The sequence below is a fragment of the Strix aluco genome, chromosome 1, assembly GCF_031877795.1.
Source record: "Strix aluco isolate bStrAlu1 chromosome 1, bStrAlu1.hap1, whole genome shotgun sequence".
Classification (NCBI taxonomy): Eukaryota; Metazoa; Chordata; class Aves; order Strigiformes; family Strigidae; genus Strix; species Strix aluco.
In genome coordinates this window covers 169,121,761-169,146,886 of record NC_133931.1, presented here as the reverse complement: position 1 = coordinate 169,146,886, position 25,126 = coordinate 169,121,761, and the positions used below count along the sequence as shown (strand labels likewise).

The 25,126-nt window shown below is 50.6% G+C and overlaps 1 protein-coding gene across 4 annotated transcripts in view; it reads left to right on the top strand.

Moving 5' to 3' along the window:
* DHX30 (DExH-box helicase 30) overlaps positions 1 to 23,896 on the top strand; it is a 40,447-nt gene extending 16,551 nt beyond the window's left edge. For all 4 annotated transcript variants that reach the window (XM_074844457.1, XM_074844466.1, XM_074844442.1 and 1 more), the window contains 18 exons: positions 4,638 to 4,768; positions 7,037 to 7,147; positions 8,917 to 9,272; positions 10,064 to 10,190; positions 10,922 to 11,071; positions 11,727 to 11,879; positions 13,136 to 13,957; positions 15,137 to 15,215; positions 16,007 to 16,111; positions 17,177 to 17,352; positions 18,194 to 18,400; positions 19,186 to 19,267; positions 19,769 to 19,962; positions 20,034 to 20,193; positions 20,495 to 20,652; positions 21,019 to 21,122; positions 21,274 to 21,413; positions 21,898 to 23,896. In XM_074844457.1, the coding sequence (XP_074700558.1) occupies positions 4,638 to 4,768; positions 7,037 to 7,147; positions 8,917 to 9,272; positions 10,064 to 10,190; positions 10,922 to 11,071; positions 11,727 to 11,879; positions 13,136 to 13,957; positions 15,137 to 15,215; positions 16,007 to 16,111; positions 17,177 to 17,352; positions 18,194 to 18,400; positions 19,186 to 19,267; positions 19,769 to 19,962; positions 20,034 to 20,193; positions 20,495 to 20,652; positions 21,019 to 21,122; positions 21,274 to 21,413; positions 21,898 to 22,133 (3,491 nt within the window). In that variant the 3' untranslated portion in view covers positions 22,134 to 23,896. The remainder of the gene's footprint in view (positions 1 to 4,637; positions 4,769 to 7,036; positions 7,148 to 8,916; positions 9,273 to 10,063; positions 10,191 to 10,921; positions 11,072 to 11,726; positions 11,880 to 13,135; positions 13,958 to 15,136; positions 15,216 to 16,006; positions 16,112 to 17,176; positions 17,353 to 18,193; positions 18,401 to 19,185; positions 19,268 to 19,768; positions 19,963 to 20,033; positions 20,194 to 20,494; positions 20,653 to 21,018; positions 21,123 to 21,273; positions 21,414 to 21,897) is intronic.
* Positions 23,897 to 25,126: the final 1,230 nt, after the last annotated feature.

Here is a 25,126-nt window from a genome sequence, read left to right as displayed (position 1 = left end):
CCCTTCTCGGAGCAGGGCCAGACTGGAGCGGGTTGATCAGGGCTGCGTCCAGCCGAGTGTCTCCAAGGATGGAGGCTGGCCATTGGTCATCCTCATTCTCTGAGGTGATCTCACTTGCTTTTGAAGAAGCCTTGTCAGTTTTACCAATTCTTAAGCTTGTTCTTCTTTAGGTAAGAACTGCATGTGGGTTTTTTTACTGTGTATGCTTGAAAGGAGTCTTGGGCAGGGTTGCTAGATGTTGGTTTAAAAAACCCAACCCCCCGAAAAAGTAATACTGTTTTGGTGTACTGCAGACTAAACTGCCAGGTGGAACCTTCCACCATCTCTCCCTAATAAAACATGTCTAGGCTAATTCCTTATGAAATGGATATTATGGAGCCACAGGGCTTTCTTGTTTCCCTGTGAATTTTTGATGTGTTAGGAGCATTCTTCACTGACTTGAATTTATTACTGCGGGGGCTTATATCTTGATGAGTGTTGTTGTTAAGAGTTGGTCCTTGCTGCTCATTTGTTGCTTCTCCAGGGATGCTTGTTTGTTCCTTTTCCAGGGAAGAGAATTTAAGGGGAGATGGAAACTGTTGAAATCGATCTAATGCTCCACTGTCTTCTTGAAGAAGACTGTGGGCCATCTTACTTGTGCTCTTGTTGTACCAGACAGTGTCTTTACTTGTCAGATTTGTTGGGGTTAATAGAAGGCTTATCCACTACAGCTGGGAGTTGTTTGGTTTTGTTTTTTTTTTTTTCTGTGTGTTGCTTGGAATTACCGTGGACTTTCATAATCAAGTTAAGCTAAAGCACTCACTGGTTTTGAGGAACTTAAATTAGTTAATTGGCTTCTTTGATAACCCCACCCTGAAATGTCTGCTGTCCAAGGCAGGCTTTTAATACTCCTTCGTGATCTCGGCGCTGCGGTATGGACATCACACGTGATTCTGGCTTGATAGGAATTGGGTATTGAAAAGCAACTCTCTTTTGTTCTGGGAGTATTAGGTTATACTCCTTGCCTCCACAGGGCTGTGGCTACCGCTAGTATGATTCCTACCCAAATATCTATTCTCAGCAGTGAGAGAACTAAGACGCTCTTTGGAGGAAGATGCCAAGAAATCCAATCTGGCAGGGAAGAAAACATTCTGCAAATCCGGTTCTGCAGTTTTGGATTGTTTCTTTAAAAACTATGAGTGAGGCATGGCTTCATGCAAGATAAGATCCTTTCGGCTCTCGAATTTGGGATAAGAATGGGCTGAGGGTAATCCATCAAGCCTTAGAGTCGCTGTTGATACGTCAGATGGTACTGCTGAATATGGCATTGTCAGCTGTGAAGAATACATTGTGTCTCGGTTGGTAATTCAGAGTCTGAGCTGCAAGCCAGAACTAGGCTTTGTTATTTAGAGATCCTATTCTTTGCTCTAGGATGGATTAAATATTTAGTCTTCACCAAAGAGTTATCTCTGAATCTGAGAAACTGGCTCTATCATTAGGCAATTGCATTTTGGTTTGGGGCATTTAAAAAGAACGTGCTTCTGACCTCCGCCTGTTACTTATCACAAAATTTCTCAGGTTATTGTTCTTGAAAGAGGAAGCAACTAGAAGCCAAATAATACAGGCTGGTGCTAGAGGTTTGTGGGTTTTTTTAAATTTTTCATTTATTAAGTGATTTTAATAGTGCATTGGGGAATTGTGTTACTGCTCCTCCCTCCACACATCCCAGCGATGTGGAATGGAATAGAACTCCAGAATGCCAAAATTTTAGTCACTTCTCCAGTTTTCTTGAACAGGTCAAAGTCAGACTATAGTGGTGCTTGCTGTATGAGTGGGTAGAAATATCACATTTGTTCTATAATTACAGAAAATTGGCTTGTAGTTCTTTGTTAGGCTAAGACCATTTTCATGCTCTCCTGGCCAATACATGGAAGGTAGTTCATGGACAAGTAGTGTTCATAAATCAGAGTACTTTCTGCATATCCCCATGTAATTGTTCAAGAGTTTTGCCCAAGTCTGTGTGAGAAACAGCAGCCTGTGGGCTTTTTTTATTATTCTTTATAATGGAAAATACTGTGGCTGACCTTTGTGCATAGGAGAGCGGCAGAAAGCCTGTTGTGTGTTGCACGGTCTTTTCAACCTCGGTATAGTCGAAGGAGATTGAGCAGGCAGCAGTTCCGATCTGTTCGTTTTGATGCTGCCCTCTAAATACCAGCTTGTCCTTTACACACCCGCTTGAAAAGTAATGCCAGCCTGAGCCAGTTCCAGCTGCGAGTCAGAGTTAGACAATTGTCAAATTACAATGCGACCTGTCTTCAGATGATACCCAGCTCTCGACATCCTTATCGCAGGCCGTGGAGGTTGTATTTCAGTATCTCCCTGTATATGTTAAGGAACCCAAAAGCCTTCTGTATCTGGCCCGTTTGGCTTCTGAAAGGGGTTTCTCTGAAATTCAGATGGTTCTTCTTTGGTTTGGAGGAAGAAGTTTCACAACTGAGTATCACCAGTAATTATTTTTTTTCTGAACTCTGGATCAGCATGCTGGGCTTTGTCTGTTTTTTTGAAGAGGGTGATACGATCAGCAACATGGGTTTTTGCTCTCCCTTACCCAGGAATCCACAGTCTGGCAAGTGTTAGGCCTGCAGTGGCACAACACAACTCTTTTTGCGTTCCCTAAAACTCCTGTGGTTTCCCCGTTGGTCAGGTGAGCCCTCATAATACACCCCTGTGACTTCAGCTTTCCCTTGCTGAGCAGTTTCTTGGAGAATGTCTCTGCCACATGCCTGTGTTAAAGCCTTTCTCTTAAATGCTGTCTGTCTTTTTTGGAGCTGTTTACAGTGTATCTTCATTATAGCAACTCTGCAATCAGAGCTTTTGGCAAAACATGATGGCAGATCTTGGTGATGCTCTAATGAGTGTGACTGTTGGGTCATTTCTCCTTGGATTTGATAGCTCAGTCTGAAATTCTAGATTCTGGCAGTACCAATGATCATGTGTTGCTGACTTCTCACTTGCTCCTGAAACTTCCCCTGAAAACCTGTGGAGAATTAGAAGCATAGCAGTGCCCAAACCCATCGATGGTCTGCAGGAAGACGAATGAAGTTCGGACTGCCTGGGGAACCTGCATTTGTGATGATCAGAGTGGCTTAGCTGTGCTTGTGGTGCCAGAACAGGAGATCCTGTTCCTCTCCCCTATTCTCTTGCGCTGGTTTTGGGTACCTGCCGGACTATGCAGTGGCCAATTTACTTCTGAGCCCAGCAGAAGCCAGTGTACTCCCTCTTTCTGTTTTAGCTTTCTGTCAGATCAGGGCTGCAGATCATCTCCCTGTACGTTTGGGTTTACGCCAGAGCTGGAGCAGTGTGGTGGTGGTAGAGCCTGGGAGAAGTGGCACCTACCCCTCGCCGCAACAGCGAGCTGTTGGATCTGCCCATTTGTGGGAACTGTTATCACGTTAAACTTAATCTGATCTTGCTTGGTCTACAGCTCAAAATAAAGGCTCTTCCGTACAGTGCTGGATACAATGGTGATGCATGTGAGAGGTGAGTTAGAGCAGCTTCCTCGCCAGCTAAAACTGCTGGTGTGGGCATCAGGAAGGAGGCTGGAACATGAGATGGGCATGACACTGCTCTGTCTGGGGGGCAGTGTGATTTTTATTATTGTCGGTTTTTAAATGAGTCATATGAACTGATCATTAATATCCCTTTCCTGCAAGTGTTGTAGCCTGAGTGGCATTTCTTACATGTCGGGGCAGGGGACCAGTGCTCAGCTAGCCAGTCCTGCCTGCCATCAACGCTGGCCGCCGCAGGCGCTGCTTCTCAGCTGACTGCGTTGGCAAGCTTCTTTTCAGGGGATTCTCTGAGCAATTTAGTACAAAACCATATTTCCAGCCTCTAACCAAGCCATCTCAACAAATTCAGGGAGAAGTCCCCAGGTGTTGTTTCACGTTGCTACCAATGGCTGGATCTAACGTGTAGCTTTGTGCATTGTCAAGACCCTTGATTTAACCCTGAGGTGATCTGCAGGGTTCAGGAGGGGGATGCAAGTACCAAAATCTGTTCAAAATAGTTATTGCTCGGTTTGTTTTCGATATCGAACGAACAAAGCTGCTTTTGCCTCCATAGTGAGGAAACAGCACCAGCTCCATGTATTAATCTGAGCTTTGAATTCCGTGGTAGGATATTTGTATTCAGATTCCACCGGTATATGTAGTCTGTTGTTTCTTCTGTTGATACTGTATTCATTTGGACGGAAAAAAAAGTCTTTCCAAACTGTTAGGTGATTGCTAGTGTCACTAAATCATGGAGTTAGACTGTCAGTGCTGCTGTTCTAACTAGAGGATATTCATACTTTTAAAAGAGGGGGAAACAATCTGTGCGTTTCAGGAGAAGTATGGGACATACAGTATCGTTGCCCATTTTGGATTTGCAGTGTCATCTTGCGTTTGGAGCTCAGGACACTTTGCACTCCTGTGTACCATTTTGCTGATGCCTGGAGACATTGTAGGTGAACCACTTAATACCTCTGCTTACTTTTCTATCTGCAACCTTAGAGACATTAATGCTCACAGAGCTGCAGTGAAGCGGGTGTTATAACATGTCGTTGAACAGGACTGCACAAGAACTTGAAGACATTTAGTTCCTCTGTTGTTTTTTTTCAGATTCCAGAGACTTATTAAAGGAATTTCCACAGCCTAAAAACTTGCTCAACAGCGTGATTGGACGAGCCCTGGGCATTTCTCATGCAAGGGACAAGCTGGTGTACATCCATACTAATGGGCCAAGAAAAAAGGTAATCCTGGTGTGCTGGGGAGGGGTGGTGCATGTTCCACACAGAGGGGGGAGTGAGCTAAGAGTACTGCTGGTCCTGGAAGTAACTCTGGAACAGAGAAAAACACAGAAGTGTTTTAATTCCACTTAAGAGTTGTGTGATAATCTTCCAAACAAGAAATATTCTCACTTCTTCCTGTTTCTCTTTATTTTCACATGCTTTGATAGGTATATAAGTGTAGGTGTTGTCCCTCTCCTTTAGTGTATGGAAGGATGGATTTGTTTTCTTTTAAGTAGCTTGCTGCAACCTGCTTTTCTCAGCAGAAAGACACATAGTTTGTGCTCAGATGTGTTGGGCTGTGTACCCCACTGCCTTAGAAAATTAAAATTTAAATAACTTAGACCTTAGTAGGCCTTGTTTTTATTGTAGAGTCTAATAATGCCTAAGCCTAAAATGTTCAGTTGCAACCAGAAAAGAAGAATTTGTTTGCAATGGAGGGAGGCTTCTAATATTACTTCAGGGCAAAATGAAATACAGACTTTTTTTTTTTTTTTGTTAAATGAAGCAGAGGAATTCCAAGCAAACAGTTTGCCAAGTAGTTTGAGCACTGACTGGGATGCAAGAGGCCTGGATCCAAATCTGTGCTATAAACTGAAGTTCTTAACTGATGGGTGCACTGTGTCCAAGGCTTTGACTCCTTTTATCATACCAGCTCTCATTCTAGAGCAGAAAGCCCTTCGAGCTGAAGTTTAAGTGTAACATACATTCCAGGAAAAGATTCAGTTCTGATGGATTAACATTTTCCAATAACACTCTGTCTAAAATTTCCCAGACAGTTTTTATTACATATTTTTTTTAAGCATCCCTGCGTTTTAGGCAGTACGTTAGAAATGGCTACTTTAGAGTTCCTTTATTATTTGTGTTTTTGTCTTTCTTTTCCTCAAACAGTAGTGCAGTTTCCGAACTTAAATTTTGGAATGCCATAACCAATGCCTCATCATTTCAGTTTGTGTAATCAGTTCACATTCTTGCTAGCACTTAAATAGATTAACGTTGAGGATATCTTCAGATTAAAGTAAAACTAAACCAAAAACCCAATAAAGGAGCTCTTGGAGAAAATGAGAATTGGATTGCAAGCAAAACCCCAAAAAATACCACCTAGAAAAAGTGTGTGGGGACAGACGGACAGGTAAGAGAACCTGGAGAGGTCTCAGTTGGAAGTGAGCAAGGTTTTTTCATGAGCACTAAGTAACTTGGCCTTCATGAGACAACTTTTTTTCTCAGCAGGTCTGTGCCTTTTCATGTAGAGCCCCGAGGCAAAATACGTAGCAATTTCCTACAGTAAGATGAGATTCAGATGGCAGGCAGGCAGCCAGCCAGATGTAGACTGTGGAAAAGTCAGGAGCCTTTTCTCTAGCCTTATAGGTGGGGTTTTCCCAGCGGACCTAAATGCCACCTTTCATCTTTGCTGCAGAAACAGGAGAGAATTCCTTAGGCATTTCCCTCCTTTGAGCCTTGCAGAAACTCAGCTACAGCATCTGCAGGGCCAGGAGTAGAACGAGTTCTTGACTGGGAGCAATTTTTTTAAAAAGGGCAGGGTTCAGCTTTCAGCATTCTTTGCCTCTGCAGGTTTTTCAGCTGCTCTCATCCAACTGTCCTGGTCTAAGAGGAGCTCTGGTGGCACTGTTAGTTCTCTTAATAGCTTGTGTTGGGCAGTGCAGACAGGAGGCGGGGTTGTCCTGTGCCCGATGAGCTCAGTAGCTGCCTCTAACTGTGATGCAATATGCTGCTAGTTAAAATTACAGCAAGGAAGCAGTTAGGAAGATTTGATTGCCATTGCAACTAGAAATGTGTCAGAGAGCGCACGTTGCTGCTCAGGCATGGTGTGGTATGCTGCAGTGTACGTAGGAACCGTTACTCTGAAACGGAATTGTTCTAGTAATGAGCTCTTGGCATTTGATTCCTCTGAGCCGATGCGCTGCAGCCTGCGAAGCTGCGGCCCAGAGTACGTGGCACCGTGCTGGAAGTCAGCCTGGCTTCTGGGCCTGGCTCAGCCACGCGGCTTCTCTGTGACTGTGGCCACCTCGTAGCCCTTTTCCAGGCTTTTCTTTCTGTGTTACTGGAACGGAGCTTCCCATAAAGGCACCAAAGAAGCACTTTGTTTGGGATTTTTGTTTGTAGTTCCTTTCTTTGCCTGGAGTTCAGAGATGTCTGAAGTAGGTGTGCTCCTGGTGGAGGAGAGACGTTGTTCTGTACTGTCTCACTTTACTGGTTATCTTTGCTTTTCAGAAAGTCACTCTGCATATAAAGTGGCCTAAGAATGTGGAAGTGGAAGGCTATGGGACCAAGAAGATTGATGCCGAGAGGCAGGCAGCAGCTGCAGCGTGTCAGCTCTTCAAGGTGAGCTTATGCTCCTTCTCAGCTTGACGAAACAAGCCTTTGAGCATGCAGGCCTCGTCCGCTTTGGTGATACGATTTTTGACTTTTAGCTCTCTCTTTGCCTCTTCGCTTTCTTAGTTGGCCTATCTGTTAATCAAGTCTTGAGCTGTCTGAATCCATTTGAGCTTAAAAGCACATTTACTTCAGCCAGGCACGAACTCACTAAATTCTTTGCGTTCTGCTCTTTGTTCTTTATGTCCTAGACCTTAATCAGCTTCTATCTTAGTCTCAGCATCTGTGGCGAGAATAAGATGCAGTTTTGTCTTCAGCTCTGCCACTGACTGTTGTCTGTAACCTTGAGCAAGTGAGTTTGCTTTTGGAGTTTCCCTTTCATCTCTGGAGTAGGGACAATGATACCGAGGAGCCTAGAAAAGATGCTGTGGATGCTGTAACAATAAGAGACCTTTTTGATTTGCTTGAATATCAAGAAAGCGACATTAAAAAAAAAAACTATTTAGTTTTTAAATTAAACCCTCGGAAGTTAAGGATTGCAGCATGAAAACTGGCAGTTTCTTCAGCTGGCCCTTGTGCTTAGGCTAGTTTCTTTAATTCTGTGGTTTGTAAAGCTTATTTCACTGACTGACTTCATTCCACCTGAAGCGTGGCTGGTCCTCATTCAGTTAACGTTCACTGGAAAGACATTCTTGTTTTATCCTCACAACGCAGCAGAAGCATTGTTTCCTGCTTCCTTTGAGAGCCTAGAAGCTTTCAAAGGAAAAAAATTCCTACCTGTACTTGTGTTTTTCTTCAAATTTTGGGAAATGACTAAACTGTATTTTCAGTATAGAACTAAAAAAGCCCCCAAACCCCTGAAATCATAGATTCAGCATGCGAAGTTCTGAACTCTGGTGCTTTGCCAGCTAAACCTATAACCTAACAGAAGGCCTTCATGATGGGAGCCCTTGTGCAATTGTAGCTGTAGATACAGCTACAAATGCTGCTTTAAATAAATAGTCATCAGTTCAAGAAAAGTAGTAGTGTCTAATTGGTGCAGAGACTGTCTGAATATAGTGACTCTGAGTACACAGTCAGCAACGTGAATTCTTGCTGTCTTAGGCACTCCTACAGCACAGAATAATGTGGCCTCATCTAATAGGGGCCCGCTGAGAGGCCTAAAGATGTAACTTTTAATTTATTGCAGCGGTCTGGTAAGACATGGTGTGTGTTGCACTCTAGGTATGGCTGGAGCTTCGTGAAAGGTCAGTCCTGAGTGTAGGTGGTAGGCTAGCAGTAATGAGGGATTCTTCTGGTTTAAAATCTGCTGGGTTATGGAGGTCTTACTACTCCTTATACAAATAACTGTTCCTGTGAAAAGAAAGAAGGTGAACCATTCCCTGAATTCTCATCTTGTCTTATCCCAGATTATACTTGTTTGCCTTTCCAGAAAGCTGCATTTCATGCTCTGAGGTGGGTTTCAAAACTTCAGAATGCTAAATATAGTTAATGGTTTGTAAAATACCAGTAGATCTTGGCCCACCCTTTCCACCAAGCTATATGATGCTAAGCAGTTGTGCTCTGGGAAGCGAGGCTAGCGAACAGATTGTCTTTCTTAAGAACTAAGGGCAGGAGGAAAGCTTTTAAGTTTCTGGAAGTCCCTTTCTCTCATTTTCTGTGGGATATGAAGAAATTGCTCCTGCTTTTCTCTCCTTTACCAGATGTGTTTCGGTTTCCTGCAGAGTTACCCCTATCGTTTTTTTTACTGCAGCTAGCAGTGCATTTTTCTCTTGTAGGGCTGGGGTTTGCTGGGGCCCAGAAATGAGCTCTTTGATGCTGCAAAGTACCGGCTTCTCGCTGACCAGCTTGGCTGTCCCGACGAGAGGTGGTGCTCAGAGGGCAAGTGGCGCTCCAAGTCCGGACCTTCTCTCGCCGACTTGTCAACCTGCTGGCGACGGATGGAGCCGGACGATTCCATCCAGCCCATGGAGCAGGGCAGGATGCCTAAAGCAATGAGGAGAGAAGAGCTGGAGGAAGGGGAGCTAGAGGAAGGGGAACTGGAGGAAGGAGAGCTGGAAGAAGAAGCAATCGATGTTTCTGATTATCTACCTATGGCACATCAGGATGCTCGAACCCCAGGCAGAGATGCAAGGTATGCCTGCCCTGGTAGCCGCTGATCCAGGACAGTAAAGAGGAGAGATTTTTCTTTGTCACTGATGTGTACCCCTTCAGCTCCTCACAGTTGAGCTGCAGCTTCCCCCGTTGCTGGTGGGGCCTGTAGATGGGCCAGACACCAACTGCTGCACTGTTCTCTGTGAGAGCAGTAGTGGGACAGCCTGCTCTTGTACCTGGCTGTCATCCCAAGCGAATGCACAGGCATCTTCTCTGGAGTCTTGCCCTTTGGATAGGCTGTGGCCTGCTTATTTTTCTGTGCCTGAAGAGGTTTCCGTTCCCAGAAATTGTGCCTGTGCACTTAAACTTTTTTGACCACCCTGGTTTTGAGGGCAATATTAAATCTGCTCCTTTTCATCACAGTAGTTGCTTGCTTGACTTCGTATTTTATGAGCACAAATCTTTGAATTTTTTTTTTCAATAGTCAACAGGAGTAAGATCCATAAGGACCTGATGGTGGTTTTTAGGGATGAATCCTTTCGATTCAGAGTTATTTATCTATTTATTAAATCTGTTAAAATCTGTTGATGCTGTCTGGTTTGTAGTGCTACTGTCAATGTTTGATTGCTTTTTAGTAGGTGGCTTTACTGGGCTGGTTGATTGTTCCATGACTGACAGATTTTAGTAGCAAAATACAGCTTGACTCTTCAGATGACCAGAATTATATCTGTGCCTTTAACTACTCGGCTTCAGACCTCGGTAGCAGACCTGAGGTAGGTCTGTGCACAGAGTGGATAGTTGTCTATCAAACTGTTCTCATCTTCCATCTAGCCGAGGAGGGAGTTCCATTGAAATGACAGACGACAACACTGCCATCCGTGCCCTGACGCAGTTCCCGCTTCCCAAAAATCTCCTGGCCCAAGTGATTCAAATTGCAACCTCTTCCTCCACAGTCAAGGTAAGGTTCTGTTTGACCCCTGCCAGGGATGAAACTCAAAGACTCCAATTGGAATTGCTTTTGATGCTTTTTTTGGGCAGCTGAGAACTGGGGAGAGAAGGGAAGTTAAAACTAGGCCTAGAAAAATCAGCCTGAAGAGCAAGGAAAAGCCTTTGTGGTGAGAATTGAGGAAAAGTCTTAATAGAAGCATGAGGAATGTTGTTACTTGGGGCCAGGGCAATAGAGGGGCTGCTGTCTGAATGAAGGAGAGTATTTTCAAAGGTCGTAGGTTTGCATTTCCCCATATATCTGCAACAAACACAAGTTTGTGTTACTCAGAGCAATGCGTAATTTCTGTGCTGATGGAATCTTTCCACAACTCGATTCCTGCCAGTATCCGGTGATCCTCCTCCTTGGTATGTGTCACCCATGTCCTTTCCAGACCTCGTGTGCTTAGCAAACAGTAGCTGTGCTCCACCCCATGGGCTCTCAGTGATGTTCTCCACACCGCTGTCTGCTCTCACTTCTGCTTACCCAGTGCCTTGTGAGCTGGGAGAGTGGAGTTCAGTGCAGTAAAACTGTTCTAGTAGGCTGTTAAAAAAAAAAAAAACCCAAACCAACAAAAAACCCCAAACAACCAAAAAACAATTTAAGCTCTACTTAGAGATATTGGGGCGTATTTGAAAATGCCTGCCTAGTTATATAGGCTCTTAACACCTCCCCAGATCTGATGTTGTTTATGTGTCTCTCAGGAATACATGCAGTTCCGTACAGTAGGCACCAAGACCAAGATCTGCAAGCTCACGCTCCGCTGGCCCTGTCCAATGACTTTTGCTGCCAAGGGCCGTCGCAAGGTGGAGGCAGAAAACAAAGCAGCGGCGCTGGCCTGTCAGAAGCTAAAGGTAAGTGCACGTGGCTCCTACATCCCCTGTCTGATGTGTCTAAGCATAGAGGCTCCTTGCATCTGACTGACTGTACATCTAGCGTCTGACCTGTGAAGGCTGCTGTGCTTGTTCTGAGCCCTCGACAAAAAGTGGCATGTAGGGATCACCCTGAAAGGGTTGGCTTGTTCTCTTGGCCACCTTGCTGCTGTCTACTAAGACAGACTATCTACTCATTCATGTAGGTTGACTAATCCAGACACATTGCTGCAACAGTTTTGCTGTAGACTCTAGAGTCATGAAAGTCCAAGAAATGGTGTAGGACTTATTAAATTGGCGAAACACACCAGAACTGTGGCAAGAGAGTTAACAGCCCTTGCAAGAGTGTTTGGTCAGATACAGTTGGGCCACTGTTTCTTTGATGGGTTTGTTTCAGAGCTGTTTGTGAGCGTTGGGTTGGGGGCAGGTAGCAGTTGGCTCCAGTGTGCCTGTTTCACCAGAGTTGAGATGGGATTGTGTCTTGTTTCTCGCTGTGGCAAAAGCAGGAAGTGATGGATTTGGGATAGGGGTAAGGAGTTAGCCTGTCTGAACACGTAGGACCCGTGTGCTCTCTATACCAGCACTTCCTATGCAGCAGTCTTGTGTCTGACAGTGTTGTTTGCCTCTTCCTTCACAGAGCCTTGGCTTGGTGGACAAAAACAACAACCCCCTCAGCCATGCTATGTACAACATGACTTCACTCCGGGAGCTCGGCGAGAACCAGAGGAAACCCTGCCACATCAAAGTCCCCGAAGCGACCCTGCGCAAGATTGAGAACTATCTGAATCACGTAAGGCTTGCTCAGCTGTCCGAGAATGACCTTTGGCTGATCCCATTTAACTTCAGGAATTGCACGTGGATTGAAAGCTTTATGTCAAAATGTTGAGGAAATTCATAGCTTGATAGTTTGCCACAAAAACTGATCAGTCTCTGCTGACCTTTGGGGAAGGGAAGACCCTTTCTGGGCAGTGGGCCTTCTCTGTTGGCATTTGTCTGCATTGTTTGGCTTTTGGGATGTTAGGGAGCACAGTTCTGGCTTGCTTGCAGCTTCCTTTGTAGGCCTGTGAATGCTGCCCCATGCAGGCACTGGTTCTGTTAAACTCTGGTTGTGCCTTGTGGCTTTACAAGGCCGAGGTGCTGATACTTGCACGTTTCCCTTGGGAGCGTCTCGCAGTATTGTGCATTAGTGGTGGGTGCAGGTCCCAGGGCTTACAGATACCGTCAACGAAGCAGCAGTGAGTGTCCTAGGCACAGCCTTGGCTTTCTAAGACAGCAGCTGCTTCTGAATGACCCGCTGTAAGTGACTGAACTAAGGGCTAGAAAAGTTAGAAAAACAGCCGCATCTCGAAGGAACGTGGCCTGCCTCCCGTGCTTACCCGAACAGGAGCTGTCACACCACGCATGGAAGGGGTGGCTTTGCGACTCTGAGTAAGGCTGAATCCAAAAGTACTGATTTGTAGCTCAACTTGGAATCCTGCAAACATCTGGGCCGATGCTTTGATTTGTGTTCTAGACAATTCCTGACCTGTCGTTGCTCCTTTTAGTTCTTCCTGTGGGATGTGGGACTTCTGCTTTTTTCTTCTGCCAAGATAGAATATTTCTGGCTTAGCTGAACACTTATGTTTTGTGCAAGTTACGTGTCTGGGCTTCCTGAGGGAGAGAAGGGGGGGGTGTAACTTGATAGTTTCCAAAAGCTGTCTTTGAGGGGCCGTTGCATCACTTGCGTGCAGTGTAGCCACTGACTTGGAGAGCTCAAGTTACTGGTTTGTGCCTGTCGGTTCAGGCATCGGTGCTAATACCCCTTTTAAAATAGGGGACGCAATGAGGAAAATGCAGGGAGCTGCCCAAGTTAATTCTCACTTTAAATCACCTTAATTCAGAATATAAGTGGCTGAGTTACCTAAAATCTGAAGAGACTTTGGCAAAGCTTCGTGGCCACTGCAAAGCCAGTCTGGCTGACTCTGTTCCAGGCGCTTGTTTGTTTCTGTCCTCCTAAGGACTGGTACTAATCTTTTTGTCCCTGCCAACTTTCTCTGTCTCTCCCAGTATCCAGTGGACATCAGGGAATCCAGGCCCCGGATTGCCGACGACATGATGAACCTGAGCAAGGAATCTGGTGCGATAAGTGACGCGATCACGGGGAAGACATACATACCCATGCTGGAAGCGGAGGAAGTGCGCCTTAGCCAGAATCTCCTGGCCCTCTGGAAAAGGAGGGGCTCCTCGTGGCAGGAGAGCCACCCGCTCCCCGTAGATCCTCACAAGGACACCATCCTATCAGCCATTGAGCAGAACCCTGTAGTGGTAATAGCGGGAGACACAGGCTGTGGGAAAACCACGAGGATCCCTCAGCTCCTGCTGGAACACTACATCCTGGAGGGCCGTGGCGCCCGCTGCAACGTGGTGATCACCCAGCCAAGGAGGATCAGCGCCATCTCGGTCGCCCAGCGCGTGGCACAAGAGTTGGGTCCCAACATGAGGAAGAACGTGGGCTACCAGGTGCGACTGGAGAGCAAGCCACCTGCCAGGGGAGGAGCCCTGCTCTTCTGCACCGTGGGCATCCTGCTGCGGAAGCTGCAGGGGAACCCCAGCCTGGAGGGTGTCAGCCACGTCGTGGTCGATGAGGTCCACGAGCGAGACGTCAACACTGATTTCCTGCTCATCCTGCTGAAGGGCATCCAGAAGCTCAACCCCGACCTGCGCCTGGTCCTAATGAGCGCCACGGGAGACAATCAGCGTTTCTCACATTACTTTGGGGATTGCCCTGTGGTCAAGGTGCCGGGCTTCATGTACCCGGTGAAGGAGTACTACCTGGAGGAGATCTTGGCCAAGCTGGGCCGGCACCGACACCGGCACTATGAGATCAAGGTGGGTGTGTGGCGTGGCGGTGAAGCTGTTTCCCTTGGACGAGGCACTGACTTCTGGCTTATCGGCAGGGGAGAGTTTAGGCCTGGAACTGGTCCCTCTTTCCTGCAGTGGTTGGACGGTGTTTGCTTAGCTTTAATTCCACATCAACCCTCGTGAGGTAAAGTCAGTTTAGTAGAATCCCAGAGTATTTTGATTAAATTACGGATAAAGGTGACTTCAGATTTGGGTCTCAGTTATTTTTGTCCCTCTTTAATGTGAAGTTTGTTTACATTTTGAGTAAGCTAATAGCTCATTGTGTATGTATATACATAGATGCAGACTTGAATGTTTGCATACTCTGTGCAAGCCTGGTCCAAGACTAGGAAGATGATGGCTTACAGCAGCTGTTACCTAAATGCTCACCGTCCTGCGTGACTGAATTCCCTGATTGCTGCTTTTTGCAGCTAGTCTTACCCTTCCTCTGGAAAATGCCCTCCAGATGTGTACTCTTTGCTGTGGATAATCTTATTTCAGTTGTGGGTCATGGAGTCACAGAATTGTTGAGGTTGGCTGGGACCTCTAGACATTTTGGAGTCCAGCCTGCTGGACTAGAAGCTGTCAACCCCTTTCTCCAGCCTGGAGAGGTCCCTCCCTATGGCTGAGCAACCATCTGGTGCATCAGCCACTTCTCAGTTTTGTAGCACCAGGAAACTTGCTGAGGGTGTCCCATTGCCTTCAGGGCAATCTTGCTGTTTCTGTTTCGGCTGGCGCTTTTACCTGCGGTTTTTAAGCTGACCTGATGGGTATGTTCCACGTTACTGAGAGATACAAAAGCTGCTGCTCTGTGCCTGGTGAATTTGAGGTCCCAGGTGCACCTGGCACGGTTTTGTCCCCAAAAATTCCATGTTTATGTCTGTTACTTGTTAGATGCTGTTCAGTAGAGGTACACAAACCTCAGTTAGCTTCCAAGTCTGGAGAATGGGAAAAGGACTGTATATTCTCCCTGCACAGCAGAGGGAACTGGCAGCGGTTGTGACCAGAGCAGGTGCCAGATGGAGCCAAAACCAGGCTCCTAAGGTTCTTGGCTCCTAGTCCTGGGCAGGCCGTCCAAGTACAGGCATTTGCTCTTCCCAGAAGATGCTCTAGGAGGCTGTGTGCCTTTCTGCTGTCTGCTAGCGTGTGTTGTCCTGTTTTATTCAGCAATCGGATGATGAATGTGTCCTTGATCTTGATCTGATCACTGACCTCGTACTCCAGATTGATGCCCATGGAGAACCAGGTAGGTTCTGCCTCACCCCCTTGCTCTTTCCTTTTGCTGGGGGGGGGAAAAAGTGAACCCTGCAGAGCGCAGTCCCTTTGCAGAGACAACGTGATGCTGGGCTGACTTCTGCAAGGCCACCTTGAACTCCTAATGAACTGAGTGGTCTCGAGCACTCATGAGCTAATTCTGAGTCTTTGGCTAAGACAATATCTGAGTCCACAGCGTCTCAGTGCCCTGAGATACAGCTGTTCCTGGGGTGAGGGGCGAGACTTGTCTGTGCTCCAGCACTCGCAGCCTTGTGCTGCACAATTTAGTTATTTATCTGTATTGGAGACCCACCCCTGTTAAATATCTTTGCCTGGGAGGCGATGTTTTTGTGAAGAAGGCAGGACTCTTGGATGATTTTTTTTAAGAGTTTCAAAGCTAGCAGAAGGTATTCACTCTCAAACTACAGATAGCCTGGTTTCTTTCTGGCTTTAAAACCCTGCCCTAACAAGCTCACAGAAGCAGATACAGCATAGCAGGTAGGAAGTCTAGACGAGTGTTCTCTTGGGTGTGACTCCCTGTAACGGCTGTATCTGTCAGTTGTTCACAATAAGTATGATGGGGGTTTCCTTAGAAATCAGCTGGCAGGGGCATCGCAGACCAGGGCCCTGCTTTTCTTTGGGTTTCTTGGGCTAAAGGTTGCTGTGGACTTGGGGCAATAACGGACGTCCCTTCTGTGCAGCAGAAGCAGTTTCTATGTCTCCAGCTGGGGAAAAGCGCTTGGATTTCTAGGTCACTTGTTCCTAACTCTTGCTCTATTTCAGGTGGGATCTTGTGCTTCCTCCCTGGCTGGCAGGAAATCAAAGGAGTGCAGCAGCGCCTGCTCGAGATGCTGGGATCTCAGAACAGCCGGTACCTCGTCTTACCAGGTGAGATGGCAGCGCCAGACCTTTTCTGGCCAGGATTCAGGGGAACGGGTAGCCCAGCTGACTTAATGAGCCCCTTCAGCTCTTGCACTCTGATACAGAGCAAGCTTGTACGCTCTGATGTACGTACCTGTGGTGTAATTGTGCATGGCAAGCACAAATAACTCCTCCTAGCAGAGGCCATCCAAACCTGTATGCAATCAAAGGAACTGGCTTTCTGTTTGCCTCCAGCAATTTAGAATTAGGCCAGGAGGAAACTGCTAAATTCTGCATTGCTGTAGCTGCATGCTGAGCCTACACAGGAAAGATCTTCCAGCCTTGTTTTGTGGGACAGAGATGTACTCGGTGGCTCAGCTTTGATCGGTGAATTTAACGTTCTCTATCCCAAGAGGAAAATTTATAACAAAAGCCAGTATTACTCTGCAAGGCTGTAAGATTTTGGGGGTTGGTTTGTTTGGGGGTTTTTTGTTGTTTTTTTTAACGGTCCTCCCTATTGAGTGTCAAATAAGGCCAGACAGGAGCACAATTTCGAGCAGCTCAGTTGCTAACAAATGCAGGTGTTCTTTTGTGAAAACTGTGTGTTCTTGAGCTCCCCTGCTGTTCTGTGCGGTTGCTGGGAATTTCTTGGCATCACTGGTTATAATAGGGTAAATATGTGATCTAGAAGAGTTACAGGCCCTTGCTGATAACAATTTTTGCCTCGTGGGCCTTTTGAAAAGGGAGGGCTGCAGAACTGGACTGTGGGAGGGAGTGGGCCTTCTGCTGGGGGCCCAGGGATATTCTAGTAGTGCCATTAGCCTCTCTGGGACGGGAGGTGACCAGAGCTCCTGCGGCTGTTGAGCTGTAGGTCGAAGCAGCTGAAATGAGGCCTTCCCTAATGATGGTTGGAAGATTTCTCCTGTGCTCTGGCTGGCAGGAAACTGCTGACAATGAAACATTTACAAGCGGTGTCCCCATTCCTGGAAGCGGGAGGTGATGGTACAATCTGGCTGAGACTCTCTGCCCACCCTGGCCTTGTACTGTGAAGCAGCTCAGCAGGACAGGGCCGACTCTGGTGTTATTTCCTAGTGCACTCCAACATCCCCATGATGGACCAGCAAAACATCTTCCAGAGGCCTCCACCTGGTGTCAGGAAGATCGTCCTGGCCACCAACATCGCCGAGACCTCCATCACCATCAATGACATTGTCCACGTGGTGGACAGTGGCACACACAAGGAGGAACGCTACGATCTAAAGACCAAGGTACTGATGCTTTCTTGCCTTTAAGTGCATTTGGGACATACTGGAGCTAAGGGGTGTTTTCAGAGCCAACATCTGAGGTGTCGTTAATGGGGTGATAGAGCTGCTTCCCGTTTGGCCACTGGCACAGTGTCCCTGTTTGGGGACAGTGTTTGACTCCTCAGTCAGAGTGTTTGCCTTTACAAAGCTCCCTGCCGGGCTCCCCATCGACTTCTGCTGAACAGGCAAAAGTCTGGTGTCTTCAAAGACATTTAAGGCAAATCCTGCTCCCTTCCCATCTCTCCTTTAATGCCTCTAACATCTGTAACACTTCCATTTGCTTTCTTCCCTTTATTCTGTGATTTCCTCGTAAACCTCCTGCTAGCCAAAGCAGGGCAGCTCTGACCTGTGAGGTGCTGCTCTTGTTGGAAGCCATCTTGAGCCTGATGCTGTAGCTTGTTAGTCAGTTTTAAGAGAGGGAGTGCCCAACCCTTTTCTACTTGCCCAGTTCTAACCCAATTCATCTTTGATGCAGCCCTCTGTGCGAGCAGGCAGCAGGGCTGGCGGGGGGGGAGGTGAGGGCCGTGGTCCGCTGGCAGCCCCCGTGGCCTGGAGCCAGGGCGGGTGGCCAGCAGATGGCATCAGGATCTCATCTGTGCACTGAGCAGCTCGGGCCTTTGCCCTCCTGCCTGTCAGAGACCAGCACTGCAGGATGCGGGAGAGCGGGGAAAGGCTTTCCCTGCCCTTTAGCGGGGTGCTCGATCAGTTGTGAGGAGCCTTGGGGGTCTGCGGACTGGATGGAAGGCTGCGTTCGAACGGGGCAGAGAGCTGCGAGAGTGTTGATGCCTAATCCTCCTTCTCCTAGGTGTCCTGCCTGGAAACGGTGTGGGTGTCCAAGTCAAACGTGGTGCAGAGGCGAGGGCGTGCTGGCCGCTGTCAGTCGGGATTTGCCTATCACCTCTTCCCTCGCAGCCGCCTGGACAAGATGCCAACTTACCAGGTTCCAGAGATCCTACGCACCCCGCTAGAGAACCTGGTGGTTCAGGCCAAGATCCACATGCCAGAGAAAACGGTGAGTGCCGTACATGCCATTAGTCTGGAGAAGAGGAGGCTGAGGGGAGACCTCATGGCCCTCTACAACTCCCTGAAAGGAGGGTGCAGAGAGGGGGGATGAGTCTCTTGACCCAAGGAACAAGCACCTGGACAAGAGGGAATGGCCTCAAGCTGCACCAGGGCAGGGTCAGACTGGCTCTTAGGAAGGATTTCTTTGCAGAAGGGGTTGTTGGGCGTTGGAATGGGCTGCCCAGGGCAGGGGGGGAGTCCCCATCCCTGGAGGGGTTGAAGAGTTGGGTTGACCCAGCGCTGAGGGATCTGGTGGAGTTGGGAACGGTCAGGGTGAGGTTCATGGTTGGACTGAAGGATCTTCAAGGGCTTCAACCAAGATGATTCTGGGATTCTATACCTGTGAGACTGCAGCTGGCTGAACCAGCAGGATGCGGCCTGCCTGGTGCCAGCTCCAGAGACCTGATTTGACCGCAAACATGAGTAGGGAAAACCCAAGATGCTGATGACTTTAGTTCTTGCTTTCCTAAATGCAGTGCTGTCTAGGGAAGTTAAGACCAGGGAATGTATAGATTACTTAGATTACAGAGTATGTCTAAAAGATTCTGCAAGAATGGAGAGGGCTGAGCAAACATCCCTGTAGGCAAAAAAAAAAAAATCCCTGCAGGCAAAGAGGGAACTGTGGTGCAGTCTGGGGCCCTGGGGCAGGGCAGTGGACTCCCGAGGGCTCTCCCACACTCCTGGATGGGAAACATGCCCTTTTTTTCCTCTTCCCTTCCCCTCGCTGTGTTGCAGGCAGTTGAATTTCTCTCCAAGGCTCTGGACAGCCCTGACATCAAAGCTGTGGATGAAGCGGTGATCTTGCTGCAGGAGATTGGTGAGCTAATGCGGTGTCCTGACACGGGTGTGATGGAAACATGTTTGCTCTCTCAACATGGGAGGTGGGAGTTGGCAGAGGATCCTGTGGGACAGACTGGGCAGGATTGTCCCTAGGTAGGGGTGGCAGCTGATAGGGACTTCCCAAACCACACGCGTTGTGGTGCTGTTTTATTTCCCACGCTGCTTTGCTCAAGAAGTGGGGAGAACTTCCCAAGGTTTGGGGGGGAAAAAAAAAAAAAAAAGAGGGGGGGATGACAGAGAAAGAAGGAAGGTTGTGATCTGGAGTTCATAGCTGCGGTCTTTGGCCTCAGGTCAGTTAGACCTGGGAGATTCTGGGTGCTCGTTGTGGGCACCGATGCCGTGTGCCTCTTCTGGGGGATGCACCAAATCTTCCGAGCCCGGTAGGCTGGTTCTCCTGGCAGCTCCCCGAAGCCACCGGCCACTGCTTTGGCCCCCTGTGGAGCTGATGGTTGTGCCCTCGCGGGCGGCTCTCTTGCAGGAGTGCTGGACCAGCGAGAAGCCCTCACCACTTTGGGCAAACGCCTTGCCCAGATCTCCACAGATCCTCGGCTGGCAAAGGCCATTGTCTTGGCATCCATCTACCGCTGCCTCCACCCTCTGCTCGTCATCGTTTCCTGCCTCACCCGCGACCCCTTCAGCAGCAGCCTGCAAAACCGTGCGGAGGTGGACAAGGTGAGGAGCCCGTCCTAGGGGAAGGTAGAAATCGCGTTAGGGAAGGGGCTGACGCGTGTGTCTCTCTCCAGGCCAAGGCTGTTCTGAGCCGGGAGAGCGGGAGCGATCACCTCGCCTTCGTCAGAGCTGTGGCAGGCTGGGAGGAGGTGCTGAGGCGCAGAGACAGTCGTGCCAGGGATAACTACCTGCAGGACTATTACCTGTACGGGCCCAGCCTTCGCTTCATCAATGGTGAGTCCCGGAGGCCGGCTTATCCCCTCTGTCCCCTGAAAAGGCTGCAGCACTGGTGAAGAACAGGGTGCAGAAATGGGGTAGACTGGTGACTGCTGGGGCAGGTGCAGGCTCTGGCTTCGGCACTCCTGAGTGCGGGTGTAGCCCTGGGCGCCGGTGAGGCCACGGGCAGGACAGGAGGCCTGTCCTAGTGCTGAGGCTGAGCCTCCAAAGCCCTGGTGCTGCCCTGCTGAGGGTATTTCGTTCAGTGGGGCGAAGGAGAAGGTGAATCTCAATCCCTGGGGCTGTCTCCTCCCTGTAGGCCTTGTCAAGCAGTTCTCTGAGAACCTCTACGAAGCCTTCCTGGTGTCGTCCCCGTCTGACTGTACCATGCCCTCCTCCGTCTGTAACCAGTACAGTGAAGAGGAAGAACTCGTCAAGGGCGTCCTCATGGCTGGGCTCTACCCCAACCTCATCCAGGTGCTGGCTCCGCGCTTGGCCGTCGCTCCCGGGCCTGTGGGTTGCACAGGGAAGTGTCACGGTGCTGGAGACACTCGGGAGCGCATGTCCTGAGCAGGCTGCCTGCTCCGGTGCTGTCCCTGCATCCCTCCTCAGGAGGAGGGGCCCCCCACCTGCGTGGCTTCTTGTAGCTCGGTCTGGGAGCCGTCAAGGTGGCATCTCCCTCCTCCCGTTTGCTGCCCATTGTGTGGTGTTGGGCAGCTACCAGCTCTGGTCACCCCCGCCCGTGTGCGAGGGAAGTGGAGGAACACGCTTGCCCCTAGACACGCGTAGGGGAGGGGGTTGTTGCTGCTTGTGCCCCTCTTTGAGATGCTCCTCTCCTTTCAGGTGAGACAAGGCAAAGTGACCCGTCAAGGGAAGTTCAAACCCAACAGCTACGCGTATCGGACAAAGGCTGGCACCGTTCTGCTCCACAAGTCGACGATCAACAGGTGGGTGATCCCTGTCTGCCACCGCCGCGGGGCGGGGACCCCGCACCCTGCGCTTCGCGGCACCCGCGGGCTGCGCCCAGGACCCCGCTGCCGCCACCGGCGCGTTGGGGGCGTCTCTGCCGGCGGCTGACGAAGCTGTTGCCCTGTGCAGGGAGGCGTCCAAGCTGTACAGCCGCTGGCTGACGTACTTCATGGCCGTGAAGTCCAACGGCGGGGTGTTCGTGCGCGACTCCTCCCAGGTGCACCCGCTGGCCGTGCTGCTCATGACCGACACCGACATCCACGTGCGAGGTGAGTGCCGCGGGGCCCACGCCTCTCCTGCTTTCCGAGGCTCTTCCTTGGCGCCGGCCACAGAGGTGACAGTTGGCGAGCTGTTCTCAGCCACGGCTCTCTGGGGAGACGGGGAAACCGAGTCTGGGGCAGGCTGAGCAAGGAGGCTTGTGCCTGGAGGCTCATCCTTGGGGAGCGAGGAGCTGGGCTGGTTTCAGCCAGGGCTGGTGTGCGGGGAGGAGCGAGCCCTTCTCCCCGTGGACGTGCTGCTTTTGCCCGTGGGTTGTGCTCAGCTCCCGTGGGAAACACGGGGAGGCTCCCGGTGCGGTGGGCGCTGCCTGGTTTTTGTAGGAACTCTGGTTCTGTTCTGTCCCTGGCCTCTGGGCTCAAACGAGCGTGGGGAGGCCCCGCGCCGCCCCCGGTAACGATGGCGGAGAGGGCTGCGCGGCCTGGGCCGGGCCCAGCGCCGTTCCCGCTTCTCACCTCCTCTCTTCCTCCCGCCAAGACGACGGCTGGCGAGCGACGGTCTCCCTGACAGACAGCGATCTCCTGGTGCTGGAGGGAGACTCCTACACCATCCGCCTCCTGCGCGACTTCCGCGTGTCGCTCTCCAAGATGGTGGAGACGTGCCTGTGCTACGAGATGGCGGCCATCCCTGGGGACCTGCACCACCAGCACAGCCAGCTGCTCGACATCCTGGTGGATCTGCTCAAAGGCCCTCCCGGCAGCTTTGGCGCTTAGGCGGAGCTGGAGGATTGTGTGGGGACTTGTAATTTGTATAAAGATGTTCACAAATGTTTATTTAAATAAAAGTTCTATTTATCCCTTGTGAAGTCATCTCTCTCCATCCTAGAAGATTAATGTTGTCTGAATCTCCTGCTGTCGGCTCCGTGCATGGCCACCGCGGAGGAAGACCCAGCGCAGAACAGACTGGAAGTGCCGACGGACCCCGCGGCCAGCTCGGCGGACGCCCACCCTCTCCGCTCCTCGCGCAGCGTCGGTGCCCCCAGCCGCACGGCCGGGCCGCGGGGCCTCCTCTGCCCGCCCCCACAGGGTGCCGGAGCTACTCCCGGCTCGAGAGGAGGACAGACGGACAGACAGACGGACGTCTTGGCTTGCTCCGGGGGCCGAGCACAGCGCCAGCAGCTCCGGCGCAGGGTGGCGATCCTGGTCCCGCGCCCCGAGGACGGCGGAGGGGAGGACGCCCCGAGGGCGCCGCGGCCGGACCTGACGTTCCCCGTGGGATCTCCGAGCCGCCCCACAGCGCCGGCGGCGTTACGAGTGTGAGACGTGACTTGTCGTTCCTAATCTGCCTGTACTTTTTGTCCTCTTGCGTTGTTATTTTTTTTAATTTTTTTTTTATTTCTTGTTCTCCCTACGTGAAGGAGGCCGGATCCCTGTAACTTGTGCAACGCAGGACGTGATTGTAGATGCCAGTCCGCCTGTGAGCGCTCTCCTGCGGGAAGCCAGGAGCAGAGGCACAAAATTCTTTGTTTTCTATGAACAGGGACCATGTTTCTGTGGAAGGAGGATTGTGACAGGCGCAGCATTAAACAAGAAACCTGGAGTTTAATCCCAGCTTTGCCTTGGATTCCCTGTCAAATGAAGACAGTGACCTACCTCACAGGGCTGTTGTGAGGCTTCGTTCTTGTTTGTAACGCATGCGAGCCCTCGGGCGGGAGAGGAGCAGGTACCCCCCGCGCGGTTTTGGGGTGGGGGGGGCACTGGAGGGGCGGGGGGCGGGGGGGCGGCTGCTGTTTTCCCCAGCAGCTGAGCAAAAGGCGGGCGCAGGGCCTGGGATCATTTGTTTTTATTCACCGTTTCTTACGCTCTTTGTATATGAAATTGAGGCGAGGTTTGGGGCGGGAAGGGGCAGACAGCCCTCGGCGTGAGCACGGGTGCGAGGCCACCGGCTTCCTGCCCCGGCAGCCTCCGCCCTGCGCGCGGGGGCCACCCTTTGCTTCTCCTGCTTGTTCTCTACTAAGATTTAATTTACTCGTCGTGGGCTTTAATTAACGGAGCTGTTCCCTCCGCCATCCGAGCTGATGGCCTGCAGCCGGGGGGGGGTGGGAGCTCCCCCCGGCCTCAGCAGCTGGGGGGGAAAAGCACAAAGGCAGGGGGCTGGGGGGCTCGGGGCCGGCTCCGGGAGCCAGGGCTGAGGCCTTTTGGGGCTCCCCCAGATCGGGGTGGGGACGAGGCGGCGCGGGGCGGAGTCCTGCGGCCTGTGTTCACGCAAAACTTTTCATCTTCATTTCACTTGCTTGAGGTTGTCACTATTATTTGACCAGTGTTTGTTTCTTTTGGCCTGTATAATGGGCAGTATGGTTTTCCCTTCCAGGAGCTTTAAAAAAAAAAAAAAAAAAAGACAAAAAAAAAAAAAAGACTAAGCTATTGTCTAAATGGTTCAGAACTAGTGTGATATTGGGATACTTCAGTGGCTGTTATGTGATACTGGATCTTTTTACAACATAGATTAAAGACAATAAAAAGGGATAGAGTAGTAACTGCCTCTGTCCTCTTCATTCTTTCTTCTTTTTTTGTTTTTTTCCCCCAAAAAAGTTTAAAGCTGTTTCTTTTCTGGCTCCTTTTCCTGGGCTGGGGATGAGCTGTGGTGCCAGGGAAGGGAGAAGGGGGGGGTCCTCTGTGCCCCAAACCTGGGGGGCTCTGAGTGCTGGGGGGGGGGTGTCACAGGCACCCCCAGGCTTAGAGCAGCCAGTGGCCTCGGGCCCAAGCCCTGGGCCCAGCTGTGTGGGATTCACTTGCCCGAGCGCTCTTCCTGCCCGAGCCAGGGGAGAAAACCTTGTTTCTGTGAAGAACAGGCAGGGGGGGCACCTGCTGCCAAGCCCTGGTGGCCCCTCAGGGCCCCCACTAGCCACAGCCTTGGAGCTGGGCTTGGCTGCTGTGTGAAGAGGAGGAAAAAACCCCGCTAGCTCTGCCTGCTGGCCACCCTGGGCTAGTGGTGGCCGTGGGGAGGTAGCCATGGGTGCCTGGTGTGAGCCCAGCACCCTCTGAGCCCAGGCTGGAGGAGCAAAGCCAAGGCTGGGGGGATTTTCCCTGTGGTTGGAGGTACCAGAGACAACAACATTTGCCCCCCGCCCGGCCTTTCCACCCCCCACAAACTGACGCCCACGCTGAGAGGAACATCTAGAAGCTTTATTTCAACCCTTTACAATAGTCAGAATCACAACATCAAGTCAGGAAATGTTGCTAAGGAGACGACAGGCTCACAGCCCCTCGCGGGAGGGGAGACAGAAGCGAACAGGGACGAACTGACTCCAGGGCAGGAGGGGGCTCTGCCCTGGCCCCCACTGCCCCCCACAGCTGCTGCCTCAGGCCTTACACCCATGCGATAACCTCCCCCCCCGCCCCGCCATCACCCCCCCCACTACGGTACCGTGGTGTCCCCGCCTCCGCGCTGGCTGTGCCCCTCCCGGTGCACCCAGCTCCACCGAGGAGACGGGGCCAGCCCAGAAGACTCCTATGACACCAAATAATAATCCTACGCCACATTTAGCGAACACGTCACACGCTGCTCCCTCCTCCCCCCAGCCCGGTGTCATTCCCGCCTCACCGATGGGGAAACTGAGGCACAGAGGTTAAGGGACTTCCCGCCCCCGCAGTGCCGGGATCAGCGCCCCCAGCCCTCGGCTCCAGCTGCCCTGGCCTCTTGGTCCAACCCCCCCCTCCCGCCGCAGTTGTCCCCCCCGCCCCGGCTCTGTCGCTACTCCTTGTAC